The sequence below is a fragment of the Neltuma alba genome, unplaced genomic scaffold (genome assembly GCF_004799145.2).
Source record: "Neltuma alba isolate B1F8T4 unplaced genomic scaffold, ASM479914v2 tig00002866_pilon, whole genome shotgun sequence".
Classification (NCBI taxonomy): Eukaryota; Viridiplantae; Streptophyta; class Magnoliopsida; order Fabales; family Fabaceae; genus Neltuma; species Neltuma alba.
The window spans coordinates 1-26,565 of record NW_021633050.1 but is presented as its reverse complement, the minus strand read 5'-3'; the positions used below and the strand labels follow the sequence as shown (position 1 = coordinate 26,565).

General features: G+C 34.6%; 4 protein-coding genes and 2 pseudogenes across 4 annotated transcripts; all 6 read right to left on the bottom strand.

Annotated features, from left to right (window-relative positions):
- Positions 1 to 7,801: 7,801 nt before the first annotated feature.
- On the bottom strand, positions 7,802 to 9,206 carry LOC114739681 (GDSL esterase/lipase 1-like). The gene is made up of 5 exons (XM_028927758.1): positions 8,930 to 9,206; positions 8,761 to 8,855; positions 8,362 to 8,589; positions 8,024 to 8,264; positions 7,802 to 7,914 (listed from the first exon to the last, which is right to left on the bottom strand). The coding sequence occupies exons 1-5, from the start codon at positions 9,204 to 9,206 to the stop codon at positions 7,802 to 7,804; spliced, it is 954 nt and encodes a 317-aa protein (XP_028783591.1).
- Positions 9,207 to 11,416: 2,210 nt separating this feature from the next.
- On the bottom strand, positions 11,417 to 14,066 carry LOC114739680 (GDSL esterase/lipase 1-like). The gene is made up of 6 exons (XM_028927757.1): positions 14,034 to 14,066; positions 12,650 to 12,992; positions 12,454 to 12,575; positions 12,077 to 12,304; positions 11,740 to 11,983; positions 11,417 to 11,628 (listed from the first exon to the last, which is right to left on the bottom strand). Exons 1-6 carry the CDS (start codon positions 14,064 to 14,066, stop codon positions 11,417 to 11,419), a joined length of 1,182 nt encoding a protein of 393 aa, XP_028783590.1.
- Positions 14,067 to 14,126: 60 nt separating this feature from the next.
- On the bottom strand, positions 14,127 to 15,878 carry LOC114739675 (GDSL esterase/lipase 1-like; annotated as a pseudogene).
- Positions 15,879 to 17,043: 1,165 nt separating this feature from the next.
- LOC114739679 (GDSL esterase/lipase 1-like) lies at positions 17,044 to 21,488 on the bottom strand. Its single transcript, XM_028927755.1, has 6 exons — positions 21,301 to 21,488; positions 18,966 to 19,039; positions 18,767 to 18,888; positions 18,300 to 18,527; positions 17,501 to 17,756; positions 17,044 to 17,276 (listed from the first exon to the last, which is right to left on the bottom strand). The coding sequence occupies exons 1-6, from the start codon at positions 21,486 to 21,488 to the stop codon at positions 17,044 to 17,046; spliced, it is 1,101 nt and encodes a 366-aa protein (XP_028783588.1).
- A 740-nt stretch (positions 21,489 to 22,228) lies between these two features.
- Positions 22,229 to 24,041, bottom strand: LOC114739676 (GDSL esterase/lipase 1-like). The gene is made up of 5 exons (XM_028927751.1): positions 23,774 to 24,041; positions 23,575 to 23,696; positions 23,227 to 23,454; positions 22,690 to 22,945; positions 22,229 to 22,461 (listed from the first exon to the last, which is right to left on the bottom strand). The coding sequence occupies exons 1-5, from the start codon at positions 24,039 to 24,041 to the stop codon at positions 22,229 to 22,231; spliced, it is 1,107 nt and encodes a 368-aa protein (XP_028783584.1).
- A 980-nt stretch (positions 24,042 to 25,021) lies between these two features.
- Positions 25,022 to 26,558, bottom strand: LOC114739674 (GDSL esterase/lipase 1-like; annotated as a pseudogene).
- Positions 26,559 to 26,565: the final 7 nt, after the last annotated feature.

The following is a 26,565-nucleotide window of genomic DNA, read 5'->3' as shown; positions in this document are numbered from 1 at the left end:
TTAATGGGAAAATGAATTAGACTCTTATTTATAAAGAAATTAATAAACAACAACAACAACAAAGCTTTAGCTCATTAAGCGGGGTTAGCTACATGGATTGCACAATGCCATTGAGCCCTATCCAAAGTCAAATCTTTGGATATATTATTAATTGAAATATCTCATTCAATGACTTCATTAAGTGTTGTCTTCGTCTTCCTTTACTCTTTTTTAGAGGACTTCATATTGTTTGATTAACTCTTCTCATCGGAGCTTCCTAAGGTCTTCTTTACATGTGAGCAAAGCATCTCAATTGGTTTTCTATTGTTTTCTCATAAATAGCAGTAACTCCAACTTTTTCTCGTATAAAAAAATTAATCATTTAGTTTAAAAAAAAAGCATTTTTTTTAATTTTATACAATTTAAACACCCATATGCATATAAATACGTCAATACCAAGTCGGAGAACGCAACCTCATTAAACTATGTCGGACGGTGTTGTGACTAGAATAGCTTGTTATTAAAAAAATAAATGGAAAGAACTGGTTGGGTTGATTTGATTTGATGGTTCGATCCAATGGGAAGAGGAATATCCAAAATGAGTGCTTCGAATGTCTTGGATGGCATCAATTATTGCTATTTCCTCCCTTCCATCACGTTTTCCACATACCTTTCTGGATTTGCCTCCCCCCACTTGCATTTCCAAGTTTCGTCACTAATTTTATTCATTTGATTACGCTTGAAACTACCATCCATCTTATTTTAACGGGAAAAGTCAAACTTCCTTTTTCTAAAAAAAATTAAGCAACTTATTTGAAGAATTGACATAAATTATATGAATATTTTGTTCGTTTATTAAAAATACAGTGTTGATTGATTGGATTTACTAAGTCAGAGCTGGCTTACTGTTTAGAGAAACTTCCCGCGGTCCCTGTTCTTTTTATTTCTAGAATTTATTTTAAATCGACGTTCATTGTTTAATCTATTTAATTAAAATGTTTTATTCTCAACAAAAAATAATAAATATTTGTTTATAATAAATCTAAAGAGAAAAAAAATAATATACTATTCCTTAAGACACTGTTTTCAGACCAGAGAATTCTCCACGGATTATTTGCTCCTGTCACTAATTCTTATTCTTTATGTATAATGCACGAGCCTGTCTTGTTATTAGTTATATAAATCAAAAGAAAAAAAAAATCAAGGACCTTGCCAATGGTTTACACCTTCATTCGACAGCAAATTAATACGTGTCATAATATGATCGACTGTATTTAACTAATTTGAACATGTAACATATTTTTCTTAAAATATTATAATCATCTTTCTTAATATCTCGTCTCCTTCTTCTACTTGATTATGGTTGAGGGAGTATCCATACGAGTAATTTAGAGAAAATTAATAAATATGAGAAATTGGTCTTATATTTAGGAACAAAACCAACTCAACAATTGGGTCTTATATTAAGGACCGGAGGAGTATTATTTAAAAGTTGCAGCATAAGTTTTCAAATCACAAAATGATAACATGCAAACTTGTAACCTTTGAGTGAATTTGTGAATAAAAACAAACTGACTCAAACAATATATTAAATATGTAAGGTTTGCTTAAGGTTCAATCTTCGGGCAATAGTGAACAAGACTTCAAGCATCACATGAAACAATGGTTTTAGAAATTAAATTATACAAACGAATTTAAAAAAACATAACGATCAGGTCATTCAACAGAAAAATAAGATTAACAGTCTTGAAAGAGAACCAATAATAAATATATAAAACAATAAAATATGAGGGATTTAATTAGGAAAAAAAATGAATCTTCATCAATGGAAGACTCTAGAAGCATCTGAAGATGTAACCAGTGCGTTATCTTCAAAGGGTCGTTATAACTAACCTTTAAATTTTCGTACTAGCAAAATATCTCGTGTTCTGCTTGGGATTTTAGGAGGTATTGACACTTCATAGTCTATCAAAATTAAATAAATGTTTCAACTCTTAAAACTAACACGAAAGCAATAAGCCAGTAATACAAGTATATATGCAGCTTTAAAATCATTTAAAAAATCTTCGTCTTAATTAATGTATAAATTAACCAGAAGATAATCAAACTTATTACGAAAAAGAAATAATTGAGTATAGGGACACGCAAAAATAATAGATGGTAGCTTCGTTCAATTTTTTGACCTAGGTACGTGGGCCACTTTATTTATGAAATGGGAACATATCCACATGGGACTCATTTAATTTCCTAACATGGTGCCTCGCCGATTCTCAAACATTTCAATTCTCACAAAATTTCTTCTTTCGTATTTAATTGAAAATTTTGATCTTATTTTAGAAATTGGAAAAATAAGTAAAAGAATATTTCGAAATACTTCCTCCATCCCTTATTATAAAAAATATCTATCAAAATCACACAGCTCAAAATATCATTTAAATTTAATTAAAGTAATAAATATGTAAGATATACACATTTTTTTAAAAAATATATTCTTGTTTGCAAAAAAAGTACATGATAAATAATAAGTAAAATTTGTTTCATATATAATAAGTATTAAGTGGTGTATATTTAATAAAAGGTAAAAGTGAAAAGTCAAGGTCAAAATTTTGTTTTTTCATTTAAGTATGGGGGAAATGTGATCCGTTAGATTTTGATCGGAGGGTGAAGAAGGGGCCAAGTAGGCGGCACGAGAAAAGCAATTCCATAGCCAACGAGGGTCATGTGGGCTATGACGATGGATGGAGGGGAGCGACGCTTTCACTTCAGCGGGGCCAAATATCTTTGACAAATTGGATACAATACAACTGTCCGATGACGTGGACATTTCATCCTTATCACGCGATGCGCGCTTCTTCCTTCCCTCTCTTCACGCCATGTCTGACGTGTATTCTTTTCATTGGTCCATGCACCGATATTTCAGGAGCCACCTGCCCATGAGAAAAAGCACAATTTTTTTTTTTAACGGCTACACTTGAGGACAAGATACTGAATTTCAGTTCATGTAAATATATAAACTATGTTATAAAATTAAAAAAATTTGACAAAAAATAGCCATATAAAAAATAATAATAACAGTTAAAATTATTCACATTAAATTTCTCATAAAAATAAATTTATTATACTAGGCAAAAAATCACCTAACATGGGTTGCAGTTTACAGTATTTATCTCTAAATTTAATAATTTATACTCTCACAGACGCATCTGTATGTGCGGTTTAAAAGCTACCATCCGTTCTAATGAGATGAGATTTACTAACATTATATTTGATCATGTTCATAGCCTTGAATCGTTAGTGTATGCCTTTTTACTGCTTTCTATTTAAATATAACAACAACCTTATGAGAAAATAATAGTTGAGTTCAAACCCAAAAAGGGTTTATTGATGTAATGCTTTGCATCAAGAGTTGGTTAACTAATATGAGTATATTAGTAAAATTAATTAAGTTAGTTATTTATAATAAATATATATTATTTTCCTTAAAATATTCTTGTTAATCGTATATCTGTAGCTACTACAATGGCTACTTGAAAAAAAAAAGATAAATATGTGAAATACAGTGTATTATAGTATTATATTTATAACTAAATTAAAAGTCAAACTAACTTTTATACTACCTCCAGTCCTTAGTATAAGATCTTGTTTGACTTTATTTTAGTCTTAAATATAAGACCCCAATCCACTTTGTTTATATTTTTTTTCAACATAATCTTTCTAATAATGATAGTTCCAGCCAACAAACTTGATTAGCAATAATATTTTATGAAAGACAACACCTATTTATCACAAATAACTAACTTAACTTATTTTCTTAATTTTCTCAAATTAGTCAACTAGCTCTTATAATTAAAACCGAAAGTAGTATTAAGGACTAAAGATAGTATCTGTAATTATAATTTACCTAACCACATAAGAGTTTATTAAAGTTCTATAAATCACAATACATTGTAATTGTGTTGTAGTTATGTGTGTGTATCAAGATGGTGACTGTGGTGATAATTAATAGTGGGGTGCAAGGTGCATATAGAGTTTATCAATGGAGTGAACATAACACTATTAATGAGGTGGCCATTATTATGCATGGGATCAAGCCCCAACATTTGGTTGTTGACGTGGACAACATTTATAATATCTATCGTCCGGTGTTTTTATCTTGAAAATGAAAACAATTTTTCACTAGTTGCCACTTGCCAAAGCAGGATTTAATTGAATTATCTGCAACTTTAAAATAACTCTAGTAACATCTATAATTGACGATGGTGACGATGGGTGATCAACTTGGATTATGGGTCCATGGAGAGAGACATATACATAGACACACACATGATATTTGTATACCTATGTGTGTGTATAAAATACACAATGATAGAGAAATTTAAGGACCACTCCCTTGTCCTTTACTATTTAGCACGTTATACTCCTCCGGTCCTTAATATAGGACTCAATTTTTGAGTTAGTTTTAATTATAAATATAAGACCCATTTCTCATATTTATCAATTTTTTTTAAATTATCCCTACGGATACTCCCTCAATCATAATCAAGTAGAAAAGGGAGATGGGGTATTAAGAAATATGATTATAGTGTTTTAGGAAAAATGTGTCACTTTTCTTATAATTAACTAACTTACCTAACTTCTTTAATCTAATCAAATTAGTTAAATGGGTCTTATATTAAGTATCAGAGGAGTATAATAACAAAGCAATATTTGCTGAGTTTATTATTTTCACTCGGGTTTTTTTTTAACTTCTCTCTTGGGTACACACTAGTTTTTTTTTTTTAATATATACACACAATAAACTTGCATGTTAATTATTAACAATAGAAATTACACATGATGAGATTTGATTGAAGAATTAAACCTAATGGATATAAATACAGTGACCTAAGTTTTATTTATAACTAAGTTAAAATAAATTTTTTTAAAAATCAAATGGCATATTACAGGTATAAAAGGACGAGAATGTGAAGCCTGGTTATGATCTGTCAAATTTCATTATCAATATATACGTGTGTGGCAACAAAACAGGCCCTTCATTAATTTTCTTTTCTTTTTTTAATTAATATTTTTCATTTTTGCCCCAAGCAGTTTTCTCTTTCTTTCACACTTGATTGAGTGTCACACACACACACACACCCCATTATATTGACTTTATTGTGTGTGGAAAAATAAAAAAGCAAAGTCCAATAAGGCCTATCATAAGCATATAAACAAAGGTAGCCTTTTGATGGCATTCGACTGTCCCATGATTTACATTGAGGCACTCACTGAATTTTTTACTTTGCTTAAGTGGTCCTTCCATATCCCTTGCCATGTGGAAGCTTTTTGTCTTGTCTATACATCAGGAAAAATAAACATAATAACAAAATTTTATGGAATAACACTGCTATTAATTCCTATGTTCGTGCATGGGATTCATTCATTTCAGGTTCATAGTAAAACATTTCAATACAATAACACTAAGTTGTATAAAATTTTCAATGAAATAACATCACATGGCTCCCAATGGTTTAAAAATATATTAAGCTTTTGGAGAGTCAATTTTTTATAGTTATTTTAAAAACATCAACTTTTTTCCTGTTAGGCCCAAAATCCATTTGGTTTTGCAGAGGTGATTTCAGGTCTCGGTCTATTTTTAGTGTACAACTCAATAATAGCTCATCTTCAGCTCAACCCAATTCATTTTTAGTTTAATCATAGTACCATCTCTGGTCCTCAAAGTCCTAAATATAAAATTCTAGTCTATTTTGTCTCTCATATTTATTTATTTTTTTAAGGTAGTTCTTCTAATAATGATAGTTTTAGTCAATAAACTTGATTAGTAAGGATATTTTAGAAAAGACAACACTTATTTATTATAAATAACTAACTTAACTTATTTTCTTAATTTACTCAAATCAGTCTATTGGCTTTTATCTTTAGGACCAGAAGTAGTATAAACCAATTTATTAGAGAGTCCAGCTAACAGTTCAACCCATATGTAAGACTGTCTAGTTTCTTACTTATTTACTAGGATTAATCTATGCTATTGAACAAAAAATGGTTTGATTAAAAAGTGTAATAAAAGCACAGACACACAGACATGTAATGAGGATAATTTAGAGGGCATAGTGATAAAGAGAAGGGGAAGATCACAAGTATTGAATGAATAGAAGAGAGGAGGAGAGAGAGAATGTGTGAATTATTGAAGACAGGTGAGGAGCAAGGCGTGCAAAGTGGAAAGTGTGGTGTTCACATCCCTCAGGTTTTGTTGCTTTCACTCTTCTCCTTTAATGGCTGCCTTTTCATTTTTGCTCTCCCAACCTTCTCTCAAAGTCATCATCACCTTCATGCTCCTACCCTCACGCCCATATATCTCATCACACTCCTTCTAACTGTCCTTTTCTCCATCTCATTGTTCATTCACATCTCTGAAAAAACAAACCCCCACATTATTTATTAATTTATTATTGTTATTGTTTCGCTCCTCTATTTCTTATTTTGCTTGGACACAAACCACTGCTTGTTTGCGTGACTTGTGGGTGCGGGAATATTCGTTTTTATTCTCTTTTGGTTGGAAAAATTGAAGGCGGAGCTCATTTGAATGAGCAGGAGTATGGAGGGGAGGCCCACTTAACACTCCTTGGGCCCAATGAATCATGGGCTTGGCTTCAGCCCATATCCTTAGCTTTACGTCAAGGGACTTACCAGTTTCCACGGATTAGAGTGTGCTTGGAATGGAGTAGAAACCTTCAAACAGAACAGACTTACGGAATATAAGATGGGATCTGTCAAGGAAATTTAATTCCTTGAATAAATGCTCTTCCAGATCTCGAGCTGTTTAGGTGGAAATAAAACTATGATTTTAAAAATAATTTTACAGTATACGAAATAAATATGTGATAGAATTTATCTCGATTTACGAAAAACTACTTTTTAAAAGTATTTTTATAGTTTTTGGCACCGTTATGATTCAAAGTTTGACTCAGCTTTGGTTATCCCATATGAGCTCTGCTAATTTCTTGTTGGCATTGTTAGGGGTATGGCCTCTCTCAAACCAACTAGAGATAGTCACTTGGATTACGGAAGTATTTAGGTAGAAATCAAATCATGATTTTAAAAATGTTTTTTCAGTAGACAAAATAAATATATAGAGAAGTTTGTCTCTTTTTATAGAAAAGTACTTTTTAAAAGTACTTTTACTTGTTGCCAAACACCTCCTACGACACACCAGAAACGTCTCGTACCAACGCAACCCTCCTCCACAGCCACGTTTAGAGTAACAGGGGCACTGTTTTTGAAAGATGAACCACCTGAGAAGTGAGGGATCAGCTGTATAGGGGCTCAATTGGGAAAGCTTGGCCCAGACTTGTTCGTTTGATATGTTGTTTCGGGATTTTAGAACCGGATTAATTAACTCCTATTTCGACTTATTCTCCTGAATGAAAATGATCCAAGGCGCCAAATTAAGGCCTCATTTGGATGAGCCGGGACAAAAACCCCTCTTATTCCATAAATGACTATGAGTCATTCCAAACGGAGCCTAAACCTATAGATTAAATTCCATTTAAATAGGCATTATTAGGGGGCTGATATAAATGTCGCAGTTAAAGGAATCCATGGACTAGTACAGGTTTTTATATTTCATTAATTTTTGAAAGTTAATGCGTTTGTGTATATATAGGGAGTACAGGGTTTATTTGTAGATTGGTTCTGGGAGAACAATTTGTATCAGCCACCATTTCTGGCTGATGGAAACAAATCAAAATCTTCAGACTGGTTCTGCTGAACGTACCCTCCCACATTAGGTCACATACGCAAGATCATATATACATATATATATTTATTGTATATATAGTATCTGCAACGTGTCGATGATGATGATTGATGAGTTGAACCACAATGCTCCACTGAACGGGCCACCCACATAGCATGCCATCTTCCCTTCCTTCAAACCTGTCCAAAGTTTATATCAATGCAAATCCAATCAGTTCATCCCAAGTATTTGAAATTACTGATAAAATATAAACCTATGTTCCAATCAAAGAACATGGCCTGCACTCACCATGTTTAGAAGGGAAATTACTCATATCTAGGAGAAAGCCGTAGAAATCGCTAGTTGAGTATTTGAAGCCTTTGAGTTGAGTTTCTAGCTTCTGAAGCATTTTAGGAAGTTCTTGGTTGTGTAGTTTGGCTAGTGCATTGGCTTCCTCAGAGCAGTTGTTGCCCACTCTCATGGCTGGTATACAACCAAAAGGAGCCAAATTTGGGACCCAGAACTTCCTTCCTCCAATCCCATGTATTTCCTGTTATGTCAGCAACTCAAACATGTTCAAGTTAGTATCTTTGATGATACATTTAGATCAGTCATGGCTTTCCAAGAGTGCATAGATATATACTTACTTTGATCACAGAAGTGAGGTTTCCAATCACCATTCTAACGTATTGTTGAGGGTGTAATTTGATAATGCTGGAATTTAAAGCCAAAGGGAAAATGTAGTCATTGCTTCCTATATTCACAAGATATACAGCTCTTGAAAACAATTTTCTGGCTTCTGCATCACCAAGTTTCTTCCTTAACCGCCCCTCTACATCCTTGAAATGCTCAAGTTGAGTTTTGAGGTTTACCACCTGCAAATTAGAATTAATCATCTGTGTGTTTCTGCTTTCATACTGCATTCATAATTAAAAGGTCCAAGTTCATATCCATGGCGGCAGGCTTAGTCCATTGATATCCAATCAGATCAAACTGTGAAGAGAAACAAAAAAGCCTACTGATCCTTGATTAGTCTCAACCAGAACACCAGCTCCACCAGATGCAAAATTGGCTCCATCAGTGTATCGATGATATCCAGGCTGGAGATATGGTGGAATCAGTGGAAGTTCTGCATACTCAGCTGTTATGGAGTCACATTAGTTTTTTTATATCTATACTAATTCGAGCTCAAGAAAATGATTCAATGCTGCTTACTGATAAAATCTGGGACGAGACGGCCATTACTGAATCTACCACTAGGATATTTGAAGAAGCTGATCCCATAAGGGCTATAATTCGCCTTATATTGAGAAGTACTGTTGATGTAGTTGTTGTTCCCTGGATCAGACAGTGAATCTCCGAAGATAAACAATGGGGTTTGCTTTTGTTGCCGACTTGGAGATGAATCAGCCCAGCACAATGTAGGGAAGATGAGACAAAGTACTGTGCTGAAGAAGAAGAAGCTGATATGATGAGACAAAAGTCTTGCCATAATATTCGATCTCATTTACTCACGCCCTCCTCAAACTTCTCAATCTAATGTTCATTAATTATAATTCCCTTTCAGTCTCGATGAACTAGGAACAAAAAGAAGACTCCCTGGGACCCACTAATTCAATTTTTCTGCCACAACATTTCTTTTATCATGTCAAATGATCGCGCACACTCTCTCTCCCTCCCTCTCTCTCTCTCTATATATATATATATATATCATAATGTAAGGTTCAACCCAATGTTTTAAAAGCCGGACCGGAAGTCGAACCGGAAAGATCAACGGGTCATGGTTCAATCGGTCGGATCGGTCGGACCGTTCGGTCAGACCGGTGACGCAATAATTAATTTAAAAAAATATTATATACATATAATTAGTATATATGAAAAATATCAAATTATTAAATAATTTAGAAATACATTTAAATAATCTAAAATTATAATAAAATCATTGAAAATGGACTAAAACCTTATATATTTAATTTTATGTATGTTTAAAATATTTAATGATATTACAAATTATCAATTCATTCAAATCAAAATATTTTTTTAAAAGATATATCAAATATCGAAACAAAAAAACTAGCGACTCACGATTTTAACACCACAATATATGAAATTTTCAATGAAATAATACTATATGGTTATAACTAGTCTAAAAATATATTAGGATATTTAAGGGGATCAATTTTTTTATTTTTCTTCTATTTTTTTAAAAATTTTTAGTATTTTTCAGTCAGGCTAAAAAACCGTCCGGTTTTCTGAAAACCGTTCCGGTTCCCGGTCCAACTCCGGTTTCCGGCTTAATAACGGCTCAACTCCGGTCCAATCCGGCTCAACTATGTGAACGGTTTTTTGGTCCAAACCGAGCCGTTAACGAGTCCGGGTGACGGTTCAACCGGTCCGACCGTCCGGTCCGGTCCGGTTCTTTAATCATTGGTTCAACCTTGGATGTGCGTTGGTGTGAGCGTATGCGAGTATGGCGCCACCGAATGTGAAGGCAACACGAGTCTTCTGGCATTCCCACTTGACTTTTGAACATATTTGTGGTGGTCATTGGATCATGGAGAAATGTTAAGGAATGTATGTTGTGCAATTCTAATGGGGAAATCCAGGTGCACTTGCATCTGGTCATATGAAGGGGGAAAAAACATAAAGATCTTCAAGTATTTTGATCTTTCTGAATTTCCAAAATCTCACAAAATACTGCAAATATGATCCAACAATTATTGCTGCATGTCCTATGACCTAGTATATGATAATTTTCCTACATAGGGTATTAAAAACACAACCTAAGGAGTGATACTAAAGGGGTGTTTATATTAAAAAGGTGTTAGATATTTTAAAGTGTTTTCTAAAAGTATTTTTTATTTTGTATACAGTAAAATTATTTTTAAAATTTTTAATTTCTATCCAAACACCTCATAATGAGATCAATACAATAAGTCCCAAGTGAATCTTTTTTTTTTTTTTTTACCATCTTTCTCACGATAATTAAAAGATTAAGAAGATTATATTATATTTAGATTAAGAGTTGAGCCTAAACTAGATTTAAAAAGTCTCTAATAAAAACACTTTTGTAATATAAGAGAAATGAAGTGGCTTTAAGAAGTATGAGAGGTAAAGAAGCATCTATAAGAACTTGTAATTTCTTAGAGATATTTTAAATTTTCAAGTCTTCAGTTGTCTTTTATTTTGGCCCAAAAAAGTCTTTAGTTATCACTTTAGGATCCCTGGAAACATTTCATTTTGTACTTGTGAATCAAAATTTTTTTGATTTAAAAATAATTAATTATTCTGTTGGTAATGGGATGAGCTTTGGGTGCTCACCTTCCAATATATATACACATATATTAACTTGCAAAAATTAATAAAATATAAAGACAAATAAAAATAAGAAAAAAACAATATTAAATCTGGACGGTGAGCTTTGGGTGCATCCAAACCGGCTCCATATGGATAGGGAGTACAGGGTTTATTTGCAGATTGGTTCCGGGAGAACAATTTGTATCAGCCACCATTTATGGCTGACGCAAACAAATCAAAATCTTCAGATTAGTTCTGCTGAACGTACCCTCCCACATTAGGCCACACACACACAATCATACGCACATATTTAGAAGAAGTTCTAAAGAATCCGAAATTGTATCAGTTCAAGTCTGCAACGCGCTGATGATGATTGATGAGTTGAAGAAGCACAAGGCTCAACGCCTATATCGTCTCAACTAGCTCTTTGAGATTGTGAGGCCATGTTTGGTTGCGATTTCCATTCCATACTATGCTTGCAAACTTCTGGTTCACTGTTTCTGTGGGATGAACAGAATCAAAGAACACATACTCACTTGGATTTTTACATGCCCCATAACTCCTTCCTCCTCTGAATGGGCCAACACCAATGCATGCCATCTTCCCTTCCTTCAAACCTATACAAAGTTGATATCAATTCAAATTCAATCACTTCATCTCAACTATTGAAATTACTGATAAAACATAAACCCATGTTCCAATCAAAGAACATGGCCTCCTGCACTCACCATGTCTAGAAGGGAAATTAATCATATCAATGAGAAAGCCGTAGAAATCGCTTGTTGAGTATTTGAAGCCTTTAAGTTGAGTTTCTAGCTTCTGAAGCATTTTAGGAAGCTCCTGGTTATGTAGTTTTGCTAGTGCATTGGCTTCCTCCAAGCAACTATTATTGCTCACTCTCAAGCCGGGTACACAACCAAAAGGAGCCAAATTTGGGACCCAGAACTTCCTTCCTCCTTTCTCATACATTTCCTGTTATGTCAGCAACTCAAACATATTCAAGTTAGTATCTTTTATGATACATTTAGGTCAGTCATGGCTTTCCAAGAGTACATATGTCCTTACTTTGATAACAGACGTGAGGTTTCCAATCACCATTCTGACGTATTTTTGCGGGTATAATTTGATAATGCTGGAATTTAAAGCCAAAGGGAAAATGTAGTCATTGCTTCCTATATTCATAAGATATACAGCTCTTGAAACCAATTCCCTGGCTTCTGCATCACCAAGTTTCCTCCTTAATTTCCCCTCTACATTCTTGAAATGCTCAAGTTGAGTTTTGAGGCATACCACCTGCAAATTAGAATTAGTCATCAGTGTGTTTCTGCTTTTATAGTGTATTCATAATTAAAAGGTCCAAGTTCATATCCACGGCGGCAGGCTTAGTCCATCGATATCAACCAGATTAAACTGTGAAAAACAAAAAAAAACAAAAAACATACTGATCCTTGATTAGTCTCAACTAGAATACCAGCTCCACCAGATGCAAAATTGGCTCCGTCAGTATACCGATGATATCCTGGCTGTAGATATGGTGGAATCAGTGGAAGTTCTGCAAACTCAGCTGAAATGGAGTTACGTTAGTTTTTTCATACATACTAATTCAAGTTCAGGAACACGAGAGTCAATGCTGCTTACTGATAAAATCTGGGACGAGACGGCCATCACTAAATCTACCAGTAGGGTATTTGAAGAAGGTGATCCCATAAGGGCTAGAATTCGCCCTATATTGAGAAGTATTGTTGATGTAGTTGTTGTTTCCTGGATCAGACAGTGAGTCTCCGAAGATAAACGGTGGGGTTTGCCTTTGTTGCAGACATGGAGATGAATCAGCCCAGCACAGTGTAGGGAAGATGAGACACAGTACTGTGCTGCTGAAGAAAGAAGAAGAAGAAGAAGAAGAAAAAGCTGATATGATGAGACACGGGTCTTGCCATAATATTCGATCGCATTTACTCACCCCCTCCTCAAACTTCTCAATCTAATGTTCATAAATTATAATTCCCTTCAGTCTCGATGAACTAGAAAGAAAGAAGACTCCCTGGGACCCAGCAATTCAATTTTTCTGTTGCTTTCTGCTACGACATTAGTTTTTAATCATGTCAAATAATCATAAATCCATCACAAAGTAAGGCTCAATCCTGGATTTGTGTTAGTGTGAACGTATGTGAGTATGGCGGCACCGAATATGAAGTCAACACGCGTCTTCTGTCGTTTCCACTTGACTTGTGAACATATTTGTGTGTGTAGTGTGAGTGTTGGTCCCTAGAGCGACACAATTTGAACAAATCTCCAGATCATGGAGAAATGTAAGGAATATATGTTGTGCAATTCTAATGGGAAAATCCAAGGGCATTTGGATCTGGTGTGATGAAGGGGGAAAAAAAATGTTCCAAGTATTTTGATCTCTCCGAATTTCCAAAATCTCACAAAATACTGTGAAAATGGTCCAACAATTCTTGCTGCGTGTCCTACTGCCTAGTATTTGATAGTTTTCCTACGTGGTTTGATCAATATAAATATAAATATTTTAAAGTAATTTAGTAATTTTCTCAATTTTCTCAAATTTGTTAACTGGGTTTTATGTTAAGGACTAAAGATAATATCTTAGTAGGTACCAAATGAGTCTTTCTGTTTTATCATCTTTCTCATGATAATTAAAAAGTTGAAAAAAAGTATTTAGATTTAGAGTTGAGCCTGAGCTAAGCTTAAAAGGTCGTTGATGAAGACCTTTTTGTAATATCTGAGAAATGAAGCGGCTTTAAGGAGCATGACATGCGAAGAAGCATCTATGATAACTAGTTCGTGTGATTTTTCCGAGATATTTCAATTATTTAAGTCTTTATGCTGTCTTATATTTTGGCCCCAAAAAAGTCTTTAGTTATCAAATTAGGATCGTTGGACAACATCTCATTTTAAAGCAGACTAACTTGTGAATCAAGGCTAAGTCGGACAGGTCAATTTATACGCCTTTTATTCTAAACACGACATAAACTTTGAAATTTTTATTTCATCAATTTACATATACTCCTTTTCCTTTCAGGAACATCCCCATCTCATTCCTTTTCTCTTGTAATCACCAATATTAAGAATAAGAACTCCATATATGGTTGGATCATTGTTGAAATAGTGCTTTCAGATTGTGAAGCCCTGTGATTGTGTGATTTCCATTCCATAGGAATTGGGAAAGAAGCTCATTAGCCCTTTCAGAAGGATGAACTGAGTCAAAGAAGACATTCACTCGCATTCTTACACAATTCATAATCTTTTGTTAGTCTTTTGCCTCCACAACTGGGATATCCCCTGTAAGGCCCGCTTCCACAGCATGCCTCACTCCCTTCTCTGAAACCTTCACAACAAATTAACCCAAAAACATTGGAATTATAATATTTGGATTTCAACTGTGAAACCTGAAACTTAATTTTGGTTGGAGAGTTATTGATAAAAAGGATCAAACTCTAGACCACTTAGTAAATGATATTCTGATATGTGCCAAAATGCTTTCTAACTTTAATACTTTTAACTTGTTGAAGGCTCGGGAATAGTTTGAACCTACCATACTTTGAAGGGTGACTTATCACATCAAAAACTGAATCATAGAAATTGTAAAGTGAATATTTGAATCCTTTAAGTCGTTTCTCCAACTTGGGAAGCTCTACAGAAAGTGCAGTGTTATGCAGCTTCACTAGCGCTGAAACTTCTTCTCTGCAGAGACCTTCACCTCCATTCACTAGTACCCTGACCAGCGGAGTACAACCCAAAGGTCCCACGTTAAGAAACCCAAATTTCCTCCCTCCTTGCTTGTGTATTTCCTGGTAATCACAGATTGCAAAAGCAATTAGAAAGGTGCAGCACTAAACACAGCTTAAGAGAACTCTGAGCATTGACCATTTCAGAAGTTTTTTTACACACTTTGATCACAGTCGTCAGATTTCCAAGGACCATGTCCACATATTTTTCAGGAGAGTATGAAGCAATGACACTGGAGTTCTCCATCAAAGGACCCAAATAATCATTGCTTCCAATGCTGATCAAGTAGACAGCTCTGGCCAGTAGGCTTTTGGTTTCTGCATCTTGTAGTTTCTGCCGCAGAACCTTGATCACTCTCTTGAAATAACTTAGTTGAGTTTTTAGGTCTATCACCTGAAAAAAAAAAATCAGCCATACTATTAAACTCTGTGTGTGTGTGTGTGTGTGTGTGTGTGTGACAGATCTAGCGTATTATGAAGAGATATAAATTAAACACAAAAAGCAATGCAAATTTACCTATATAGTAGAATCTACTTATGACAAGCTTACATGTCAATTTCAATTTATGATTGATTTCATCTTTCTATATAGTTGAAAAAATTATGTCAGAATCATTTTAGCTAAAAAGCCCAAGCTATAACATACCCTTCCTTGATTAGTTTCAACTAAGGCCCCAGAACCGGCTGATGCAAAATTGACCCCATCAATATATTCATGATTACCAGGAAACAGATATGGTTGGATTAATGGCAATTTAGCATACTCAGCTGCAATGAAAACTCTCGGATTGTTAATAGTATAGAGGAGAAAAGTTTAGATATTGAAGTCAAACTCACAAACATTCAGAATTCTTACCAATGAAATCTGGAATAACACGCCCATCAGAATATCTGCCAGAAGGGTACTTGAAGAAGTTTTCCCCATACGGTGCATAATTTGCCTGATCAGTTGTGTTGATGTAATTATTGTTTCCAACATCAAATAGTGAGTCTCCAAATACAAACAAAGGATTGTGTTGTCTTGGAAGGCATATTTTGGCAAGGCAGCTGTTTGGAATAAGTATGATATTACTTGCACAGAAAAGTAAGAAACAGAAACAGAATCTCAGACTTGCCATCTCAGTTTCTCTTCACTTAATGGTTGCAAATTCTGGTGATAAAAGACTATACTTGAGGATAAGAAACTTAAACAAGTGGGTTGTTAGCTTTAACCTTCGATATTCTGAGAATTCAGAATATGTCTGAGATAATAACATGTACACTTGCGTATTAAATGAATGGCTTGACTATTGCAAATCCAACCTATGTGTCTGTGACAGAAATATTTTTCAGAGTGATGATCGAGGCACCAAGGCATACCTGGAGAAATCTTAGTGACGAGGCATTTTAAATAATGCATCATAAAAATGGTATTTATTCTAGTTTATTATGTCATTATCCTTGAATCCGTCATGCATATTGACAAGACTTATTTTTAATTCATTTTATCTATAATTATTTGGAAAAGACTTCATTGTTCTCAATTCAAAACTCTGGAGTTTAGATACCCTTTTGTTATCATTTCGAAGTCAACTTTCATTATCTAATTTCCAACTTCAAAATAAAACTTAAATAGTCCAAACCCTTAAGTTAAACCTTGGATCAAAACTAGGGATTGAATATGCTTACAGTCAATGACAGATGACCTTGGAATTGGACAGGAATAGAGCACGTCGGCGGGAGAGGTGGTATTAAAAGGGCGTTCAAGTCATTTCATTCGGACCATATAATGACCAAAAAACGAGAAAATGTTTGGGTTTTTAGTGGCATTTCGAAATGTTGAGACTTAGTTGTAATTGAATTGGTCCTTTAGGACCTAATTGTCATTGCCCCTATTTAATATCCTACTTCAATACAAAACTTAATTAGTCCAAACCCATAAAGTAAACCTTGGATTAAAACCTGCCGATTGAATATACTAATAGTCAATGATAGATGATAAGTTTTAAATTTCTGTTTTTGAAAGTTGTTATTTTGGATTTTTCTTGGTACCAATGACTTAGAGCCTGGATTTTGTTACACGAGAACCTAATTTTCCACATATTCTCCAATGATTTATTTCTCTCCCATATACTTTCGGTAAATCAAACTTTCAAAATATCCAAAAAGAATAGAAAGTACAGGTAAACCATATCAGAAACTTCTGCTAAATGCTAGGTTTCAGTGTCTCTTCCCGTGTAACACATGTAGTATCAACTGGTAACATAAACTGCATCCATCTATATTTTGACACTAAGGAAGTGCTCAAATCTCTAATAAGGCTTTGAGATTGTAGGGACCACTGCCCTTTCCGTCCCACATCAATTTTGAGAGTTTCTGGTTGACCTTTTCTGTGGGATGAGAAGAGTCAAAGAACACATAATCACCAACATTATCGCATAACTTGTAGTCTTCTATTCCTTCTATCTTCAATCCACAATTTGAAGTTCCTCTGTAGGGACCACTGCCACAGCATGCCACATTCCCTTCCTTAAAACCTTGTCAGAGAAAATGAAGAAATCTACGTGGTTAAGAACAAAGATGAATGCAAAAATGTAAAATATGACAAAATAATTTACCACAAGATAAGACACTGTGAAACCCATGGTTACACGTAGGTTTTCAATATATATATATATATATATATTTTAACATATAGTGGGAGAGAATCATCATCCTTCATGAGAATAGAGGCAGAGGTAGTGAGAAGGCAAGGACATACCATATTTGAAAGGGTTATCCATTAGTTCTGTTAGAAATGTGAAGTAATCAGTGAGTCCATACTTAAACCCTTGGAGCTCATTCCCAAGCTTTATCAGCATCTTGTAAAGTTGCTTGTTGTGTAGTTTTGCTATTTTTGTAGCTTCTTCGATGCAGTCACCTGCAGCTCCACCTCTTAGTACCCTCATAACTGGTAAACAACCCAAAGGGCCTGCATTACGAATCCCAAATCTTCTTCCTCCTACGTTATATATGTCCTGTGCATCACAGTCAGTAACTTATTAAAAAATATCTTTTGGATTAATTATATTATAGAGTTAAAAAACTATTGCTTTAGTCCTTCTTCAATCTGTTTAGGCTTCGAAGGATAACAATTATCAGATCAGTACCTCAAACATTTGGAGAAGCACATCAATTTGATCATCATAAGTTCTGTTCTCCTCAAGTTAAGAGAGTTACTCAAATGATTTAGTAGCATCTAGATGCTTGCCAACAAAATCATAGTGGTTTAATAACCACTTCATTTTTCTAAAAAGAAATATTAGCCACATTTCTCAGGTCCTTGCACGTAGTCTAAAGTGGGGGGCACTATTCCTACTTATAAATAATATGACTTGTTATAAATTTTATTATATTTTAGTGACAAGCATCAACTAACTTTCTATATTGAAGAATATCAATTTCTATAGGTAAAAATGAAGTTAACAGAACTCATACATATCATCAGAATAAGTAAATATATAATTTTTAAGGACCAAAATGATAGTAAACTCTTCGTTTCAATCTGAAACTTCTCTTACTTTGATAGCAGAAGAAATGTTGCCAATCACCATATTCACATAATCTTGGTGAGAATTTGACCAAAGCACAGTTAAATTTGTAATGTAAATTGCATAATCATTGACCCCAGTACTAATCAAGTGGACAGAGCTTGAGATCAATGTTTGAGCTGCTTCATCTCCTAGTTCCTCCCTCAATAGCCTGTGAACCTTCTTGTAATATCTTACCTGTGTTTTCAGGTCCAAAACCTGAAGAATCACACAATTAATCAGATCACAGCAAAACTATCCGTAGTGAAGAGTATTAGGTAGTGATATTAAGGTGTGCTAATTTCCATCTGATGTAAGGAAAAAGTGACCATTTGAATGTGTTTAAATCTCAAAAATCATTAAAAAAGAACAGTTGACTATGTCTTTTTTGGCGGTACTCATCTGAGATCTTCATGTATAATAATGGATTGATAGATAAAAAAATAAATGCCACATACAGATCCTTGACGAGTTTCCGAAAGAGCTCCAGATCCTGCTGATGCAAAGTTTGCTCCATCAGTATATCTATGGTGGCCAGGATGAAGATATGGTTTTATCAAAGGCAATTTTCCATACTCAGCTGCCAAAAGAGAATAAATAGATCAATAAATAGATAAGATGAAATCAGACAAAACATCATAAATATGGTCAGTTTACCTATGAAGTCTGGAACTAAACGACCATCTGAAAATCTTCCAGAAGGGTACTTGAAGAAGGTCTGTCCGTAAGGCCAATGATTTGCGCTAAAGGCAGAAAGAGAACCGTTGATATAGTTGATGTTGCCAGCATCATATTCACCATCTCCAAAAACATACAAAGCAATATGTTTTTGTCGCAGACAGATGTCTCCTAGGCTGATTCTGGGGAAGCAGATGCTTCGGCAGATAAGCAAGAAGCAAAAGTACTGAAACCTTAGATTTGACATGTTGGAAATACTTCACTTGTCCAATTACTAGGGAGAAACCTGATAGTTTCATGTGTGTGAGTGTGTGAGCATCTATGGTAATGCTGTACTTCACATATTTATATTGAAAAGTTAGCTCCTATGACATCAATTAACAAAGATATAAATGGTTGGCCTTAACAGAGATATAAATGACTGGCTAGTGATTTTGTAGCCTAGTGGTATGAAAGCTTTGTGTGAGTGAAAGATTATAAGTTTAATTCTACTTATAATATCAACCTGTTAATACGAGTTTAATTCTACTTATAACCTCACGTCGTTAGAGCCTACCCTTTAATTAAAAAATAATTTTTTTTAAAAAAAAAAGGCTAAACAAATGATATTTGGGCCTCATGGTCAGATTGTTGTAGTCTTTGGGACAATAAAAGAAAGCATGTTTTCTCTTCAAAATCTCTTCACTTTTGAAACGATAACTTTGGGGAGAATTTCATTTTTCATCATGTTTTCTGACCATCTTATTTTCCTTTGCTATTCAAATAGGGAAAAGTACATTCTTCCTTTTCTTTTCTCTTCCCGACTTCCCCTTTTTTTCCCATCAAAACATAACTTTAAGTACCAAGCTAATTAAGCCAGTCATCATTCCACTAGGCTTAAATTTTTGGCACCCCTCGTTCAAAAACAAATAAGGCTGCCTTCTATTTCTCACAGGAATCCATTTTTGCCTCTCTAGCCTCTGTTACATAAATAATATTTACCGTAATACAGTTAATTCATATTCCGTTTGGCATAAAAGTTTGCAAATTACTAGTATTATGTGTGTGAGAAAACAAAAAGAGGGAAGGTGGCAAACTGTTTGTACGCAAAGTCTGCAAATGATAGGATTCCAGCGTCCCACAAAAAGGTGACGACTGGCTACACTGCAGCTATAGATTGATGCAGATCATATAATTGTTTTAATTATTATCAATCGTCTTCAGTAATTCAGATCTTCAATATCGCATTCAATGAGAAAGAGCTCAGCCATAGAGATTAGAAGATCAGAAGAGGTAGATGATATATGCGAGGAATAAGAACCCGCATGAAGAACCTAAAACTTATAAAATTAATGCTTAAAGATCCTTGAACTTAAAATTCTTCTCAATAGTTTCAAGAATAAGTATCACAAGCTAGCACTTGTCAAAGTTATTACTTATGTTTCTCAAGGTTACAAACTGGTGTTCTTGATGTTGAAAGGGTATTTTGAACTTGCCATATCAAAAAAAGTAAAGCTGTTTTAAGGATTGCCTGAGATAACTTTAACAGGCATCTATAATAATTTGTTCTTTATGATTTTCATATGTATTTTAGTTCTTAAAGTCCGTTGTTGTCAATTTTAGCAATTTCGGGTTGTCAGAGTTCATTTTGCGGGAGACTAATTTATGAATCAAAATCATAAGCAAGATATGAAGAGATTAACACCTACCATAGTTTGAAGGGTGATTTATCACTTCAAGGCCTAAATGGTATAAATTGGTAAGTGAATATTTGAATCCTTCAACCTGTTTCTCCAACTTCTGAAGCTCAACAGAAAGTGCCGTGTTATGCAGCTTCATGAGACTCCTCTGCAGGGACCTTCACTTCCATTCACAAGCACCCTAACCAGTGGAGCAAAAGCCAGAGGTCCCAAGTAAAAACAAAAACAAAAAAAAAAAACACACAAATTTCCTCCCTACTTGCTGGTATATTTCCTACAAATCACGGAGTGAAAAAGCAATTAGAAGGTACAACACCTAGCACAACATTACAACTCTGAATATTGAGTACTTCAGAATGAATTTACGTACTTTGATCACGTTTGTAAGATTACCAATGACGATGTCCACATACGAAAGACCTGAATGATCATTGCTTCCAATGTTTATTAAGGGGACAGCCCCGGCCAGCATGCTTTTGGCTTCTTCATCTTCTAGTTTCTCACTTGGAACCCTGATCACTCTCTTGAAATTAAGCTGTGTTTTTACTTTTTAGGTTTATCACCTGAAATCTGGAATAACTCGCCCATCAGAATATCTGCCAGAAGCTTACTTGAACAAATTTTCCCTATATGGTGCATAATTTGCCTGATCATTGGTGTTAAAATAATTGTCGTTTCCAACATCAAATAGTGAATCTTCAAATGCCGAAAAAGCATCGTGTTGTCTTGGAAGGCAGATTTTGGCAACAGAGTTATTTGAAACAAGTATAATAATACTTGCATAGAGAAGTAAAAATAAGAAATGGAATCTCAGATTTGCCATCTCTGTTTCAATTCACTTAATGGTTTCAACTTCTGTTAATAGAGACTCCTGAAACATTCTTGAGGATCAGAAACTTAAACTAGAGGGTATTTGGTTTCAATCTTGAATATTCTTAAGAGTTTAGAATATGGTTCTTGAAAATACACAAGTCTCAGATGATAACATGTACACTTACGTATCAAATGAATGCCTTGACTATTGAAATTCAACCTATGTGTATGTGACAAGTATTTTTTTCTGACCTCAAACTTGAAACTTGGGCACCAAGTATAGACATATCTGCAGAAATCCTAGTGATAGGGCATTCTAAAGAAACACATACGAGAACCGATATTATTCTAGTTTATTGAAACATTATCTTTGAATACGTCACAAAGCTTACTTTTCCAATTAATTTTATCTATGAATATTTGGCGAAGAGCTCATTATTCTCGATTCAAAACTGAGTTTAGAAGCATATTTCGAAAACCAGTTTTCATTATTTAATATCCAACTTAAATACAAAAATCAATTAGTACAAACCCTGGCATCAAAATAAGGAATTGAATATACTTATAGTCATTGACAGATAACAAGTTTTAATATTCTGGTTTCGTTACAGAAGAGAAAATTAATTTTCTACATATCACTTCTCCAATGCTTTATTTCTTTCCAATATTTTTGGAAGAACAACATTCCAAAATATCCAACCAGAAGAGAAAGCATAGGCACATAATATCAGAAAGTATAGTGTTGGGGGCTCAAAGCTCAAATAACGCTTTGAGATTGTAGGGACCACTGCCCTTCCCATCCCACATTAATTTTGAGAGCTTCTGGTTGACTTTTTCTGTGGGATGAGAATAATCAAAGAACACATAATCATTAACGTTAGCACATAACTTGTGGTCTTCTATTCCTTCAATCTTCAATCCACAGTTTGGAATTCCTCTGTAGGGACCACTGCCACAGCAGGCCACATTCCCTTCCTTGAAACCTTGTAAGAAAAAAAAATTAAAGAAATCCACGTGGTTAAGAACAAAGATGAATGCAAAACTGTAAGGTTCTGTTTACTTCATAGAAAACTAAAACATGACTAAATAAGATTTACCACAAGATACTGTGAAACCTTGGTTTTCAATGATTTTTTATTGACATACGAGGGGAGAGGATCATTATCTTTTATAATAATAGAAGCAGAAGTAGTGAGAAGGCAAGGACATACCATATTTGAATGGGTTATTCATTAGTTCTGTTAGAAATGTGAAGTAATCGGTGAGTTCATACTTAAACCCTTGGAGCTCATTCCCAAGCTTTATCAGCATCTTGTAAAGTTGGTTGTTGTGTAGTTTTACTATTTTTGTAGCTTCTTCAACGCAGTCACCTGCAGCTCCACCTTTTAGTACCCTCATTGATGGTGAACATCCCAAAGGGCCCACGTTACGAATGCCAAACTTTCTTCCTCCCATGTTATATATGTCCTGCACATCACATTTCGTAACTATTAAAATCTATGTTGGCGAACATCACATTTCGTAACTTTTAAAATATATCTTGTGGAACATCACATTTCGTAACTTTTAAAATATATCTTCTGGATTAATTATAGAGTCAACAAATTTTCTATGCTAAGGAATATCAATTTACATAGGTAAATATGAAGTTAACAGAACTCATATGTACGATCAGACTGAGTAGATTTATATTTTTCAGGAACCAAAATGATAGCCAACTCTTCATCTCAATCCGAAATTTCTGCTACCTGGATAGCAGAAGAAATGTTGCCAATCACCATGCTCACGTAATCTTGGTGAGAGTTTGACCAAAGCACAGTCGAATTTGTAATGTAAACTGCATAATCATTGGCCCCAGTACTAATCAAGTGGACAGATCTTGAGACTAATGATTGAGCTGCTTCATCTCCTAGTTCCTCCCTCAGTAGCATGTGAACCTTTTTGTAATAGATTACCTGAGTTTTCAGGTCCAATACCTGAAGAACAACACAAACAATCAGATTGCAGTAAAACTATTTTGAAAGAAAAAGATAACATTTTTGCAGTACCAGGATCATCTGGCATCTTCATAAGATAAATAAATAAATGTCACATACAGATCCTTGGCGAGTTTCTGAAAGAGCTCCAGCCCCTGCTGATGCAAAGTTTGCTCCATCAGTATAAAAACGGTAGCCAGGATGAAGATATGGTTTTATCAAAGGCAATTTCCCATACTCAGCTGCCAAAAGAGAATAAATAAATCAATGAATAGGTAAGATGAAATCAGACAAAACATTATAAATACTGTCAGTTTACCTATGAAGTCTGGAACTAAACGACCATCTGAAAATCTTCCAGAAGGGAACTTGAAGAAGGTTTGTCCGTAAGGCCAATGATTAGCTCTAAAGGCAGAAAGAGAACCGTTGATGTAGTTCATGTTGCCAGCATCATGCCCAGAATCTCCAAAAACATACAAAGCAACATGTTTTGGCCGCAGACAGGTGTCTCCTAGGCTGTTTCTGGGGCAGCAGAGGATTACGCAGATGAGCAAGAAGCAAAAGTACTGAAACCTTAGATTTGACATGTTGGATATACTTCACTTGTCCGAGTACGAGGGAGAAACCTGATAGTTTTATGTGTGTGAGCATCTATGGCAAGGTTGAATTTCAAGTATTTATATTGAAAAGTTTGTTCCTATGACATCAATTAACAGAGAGATGGGAATGATTGATTTTTTTTTTTTAAAGCTAAATAAAGTATATTTGAGCCCCATGCTTAGATTATTGTAGTTTTGGGGCAATTCTAGCAGGCATGCTTCTCTTCAAAATCTCTTCACTTTTGAAAAGAAAACGGTTGGGAATAAATTTTTTTTTTTTTTTTGCTCTCTTCTCCTAGTTTTCCTCTCCATCAAAAATAATGTCCAAGACAAAACTAACTCAGTCAGTCATCATTCCGGTTTTGTCTTTCTAGCCTCTCTTACATTGACCCGAATTTGAATGAAAAACATAACAATTAGCTAACTTAAAAAACATTTACCTCAATACCGTTAATTCATATTCAGTTTGGTATGTAAGTTGGCAAACTATTAAAATTATTTACGTGATAAAACAAAATGAAGGAAAGGGGGGGCTGTTTGTAAGCAAACTCTGTCAAATGATAGGATTCAAGAGTCCCGAAAAAAATTACGACTGGGTTACGTTCCAACTATAGATTGATGCAGATCATATGACTGTTTTAATTATTATCAATCTCTCCCCGGTAATTCAGATCTTCAATATAACACTGAATTAGATAAGGCTCAATCATATAGATGTATGCGTGGATATATTGCAAGGGTATTTTGAAAAGTTGTTTTAAGGAGTACCAGAGATAACTTTAACAAGCATCTATACGATAACTTGGTCTTTGTGATTTTCAGATATATTTTAATTCTTATAGTCTGTAGTTTTCAATTTTAGGAATTCCTTATCGTAAGAGTTCATTTTGCAGGATACTAATTTATGAACCTTGAAATATTATTTCATCAATTTACATGCACTCATTTTCCTTCCACGAACATCTCCATCTCTTTTCTTTATTCTTCCTATCATCATATTGCAAATAAGAATTCCATAAGGAAGGATCATTGTTGAAACAATGCTTTCAGATTGTGAGGCCCAGTGATAGTGTGATTTCCATTCCATATGAATTGAGCAATAAGCTCATTAGCCCTTTCAGTGGGATGACCATAGTCAAAGAAGAAATATTCATTGGCATTCTCACACAACTCATAATGTTTCACGTCACTTTTGCCTCCACAATTGGGATATCCCCTGTAAGGCCCACTCCCACAGCATGCCATATCCCATTCTCTGAAACCTTCACAACAAATTAACCCACAAGAACGTTAGGTTAGTGATTAAGGCAAAGTCTAGAGCAACTAGAAATTTAATTGTGATAACAGAATGATAGATGACAAGGATCAAACTTTAGACCAATTGGTGAAAGACATTCAGATATATGTCAAAAGTTACTCTAACTTAGCTCAAAAACTTGACTTGAAGCCCAGCAATAGTTTAACACCTACCATATTTTGAAGGGTCATTCATCACTTCAACACCTATATCATACAAATTGGTAAGTGAATATTTGAATCCTTTAAGCTGTTTCTCCAACTTCTGAAGCTCAACTGCAAGTGCTCTGTTGTGCAGCTTCACTATTGCTGTAACTTCTTCTCTGCAAGGACCACTTCCATTGACTAGTAACTTAACCACTGGAGCACAACCCAAAGGTCCCAAAGTAAGAAACCCAAATTTCCTCCCTCCTTGGTTGTGTATTTCCTAGTAATCACAGATTGCAAAAGCAATTAGAAAGGTACAACATCGAGCACAGCATAAGAGAACTCAGAACATTGAGCTTTTCAGAAGTTTTCTAACACACTTTGACCACAGTTGTCAGGTTACCAATGACCATGTCCACAAAATTTTCAGGAGAGTTTGAAGCAACGACACTGGAGTTTTCGGTCAAAGAACCAAAGTAATCATTGGGTCCAACATATATCAAATAGACAGCTCTGGCCAGCAAGCTTTTGGTTTCTTCATGTTCTAGTTTCTGCCTCAGAACCTTGATCACTCTCTTGAAGTGACTTAGTTGAGCTTTTAGGTCTATCACCTGAAAAATAAATCAACCATATTATTAAGCTGTTATAACTATAATACGCTTTTTAATAGAAACTGCCTCCTACATGATCACATGTCCCTTCATGATCCTAAGTTATAAAAACATTTCAAGAATCATTTCAGATGAAAATCTCAAAGCATTGGATACTTGTCCTTGTTGAGTTTCAACTAAAGCTCCAGATCCCCCTGATGCAAATTGACCCCATTGATGTATTCTTGATTACCAGGAAACAGATATGGTTGGATTAGTGGCAATTTAGCATACTCAGCTGCAAGGAAAAAGTCTCGGATTGTTAGTGGCATATGCCTTCAAGTTAAACTCATGCACATTTAGAATTCTTACAAATGAAATCTGGAATAACACGCCCATCAGAAAATCTGCCAGAAGGGAACTTGAAGAAGTTTTCCCCATATGGTGCATAATTTGCCTGAAAATCAGTACTGGTGTTG

Excerpts from the sequence above, each read along its gene's own strand:
- LOC114739680 (XM_028927757.1), bottom strand. The coding sequence starts at position 14,066 with ATGGGGATGTTCCTGAAAGGAAAAGGAGTATAT. Across the intron at positions 12,576-12,649 it reads TCTCGTCCCAGATTTTATCA|CTGAGTTTGCAGAACTTCCA; the intron begins GTAAGCAGCATT and ends ACTCCATTTCAG. Across the intron at positions 11,629-11,739 it reads TAATTTCCCTTCTAGACATG|GTTTGAAGGAAGGGAAGATG; the intron begins GTGAGTGCAGGA and ends AACTTTGTATAG.
- LOC114739681 (XM_028927758.1), bottom strand. The coding sequence starts at position 9,206 with ATGGCAAGACTTTTGTCTCATCATATCAGCTTCTTCTTCTTCAGCACA. Across the intron at positions 8,856-8,929 it reads TCTCGTCCCAGATTTTATCA|CTGAGTATGCAGAACTTCCA; the intron begins GTAAGCAGCATT and ends ACTCCATAACAG. Across the intron at positions 8,265-8,361 it reads ACCTCACTTCTGTGATCAAA|GAAATACATGGGATTGGAGG; the intron begins GTAAGTATATAT and ends CTGACATAACAG.
- LOC114739676 (XM_028927751.1), bottom strand. The coding sequence starts at position 24,041 with ATGTCAAATCTAAGGTTTCAGTACTTTTGCTTCTTGCTCATCTGCGTA. Across the intron at positions 22,946-23,226 it reads ACATTTCTTCTGCTATCCAG|GACATATATAACATGGGAGG; the intron begins GTAGCAGAAATT and ends TGTGATGTGCAG. Across the intron at positions 22,462-22,689 it reads GAATAACCCATTCAAATATG|GTTTCAAGGAAGGGAATGTG; the intron begins GTATGTCCTTGC and ends TTTTCTTACAAG.
- LOC114739679 (XM_028927755.1), bottom strand. The coding sequence starts at position 21,488 with ATGGCAAATCTGAGATTCCATTTCTTATTTTTACTTCTCTATGCAAGT. Across the intron at positions 18,889-18,965 it reads TTTAGTTCCAGACTTCATAG|CTGAGTATGGAAAATTGCCT; the intron begins GTAAACTGACCA and ends CTCTTTTGGCAG. Across the intron at positions 18,528-18,766 it reads CGGAAACTCGTCAAGGATCT|GTTTTGGACCTGAAAACACA; the intron begins GTATGTGGCATT and ends GTGATTCTTCAG.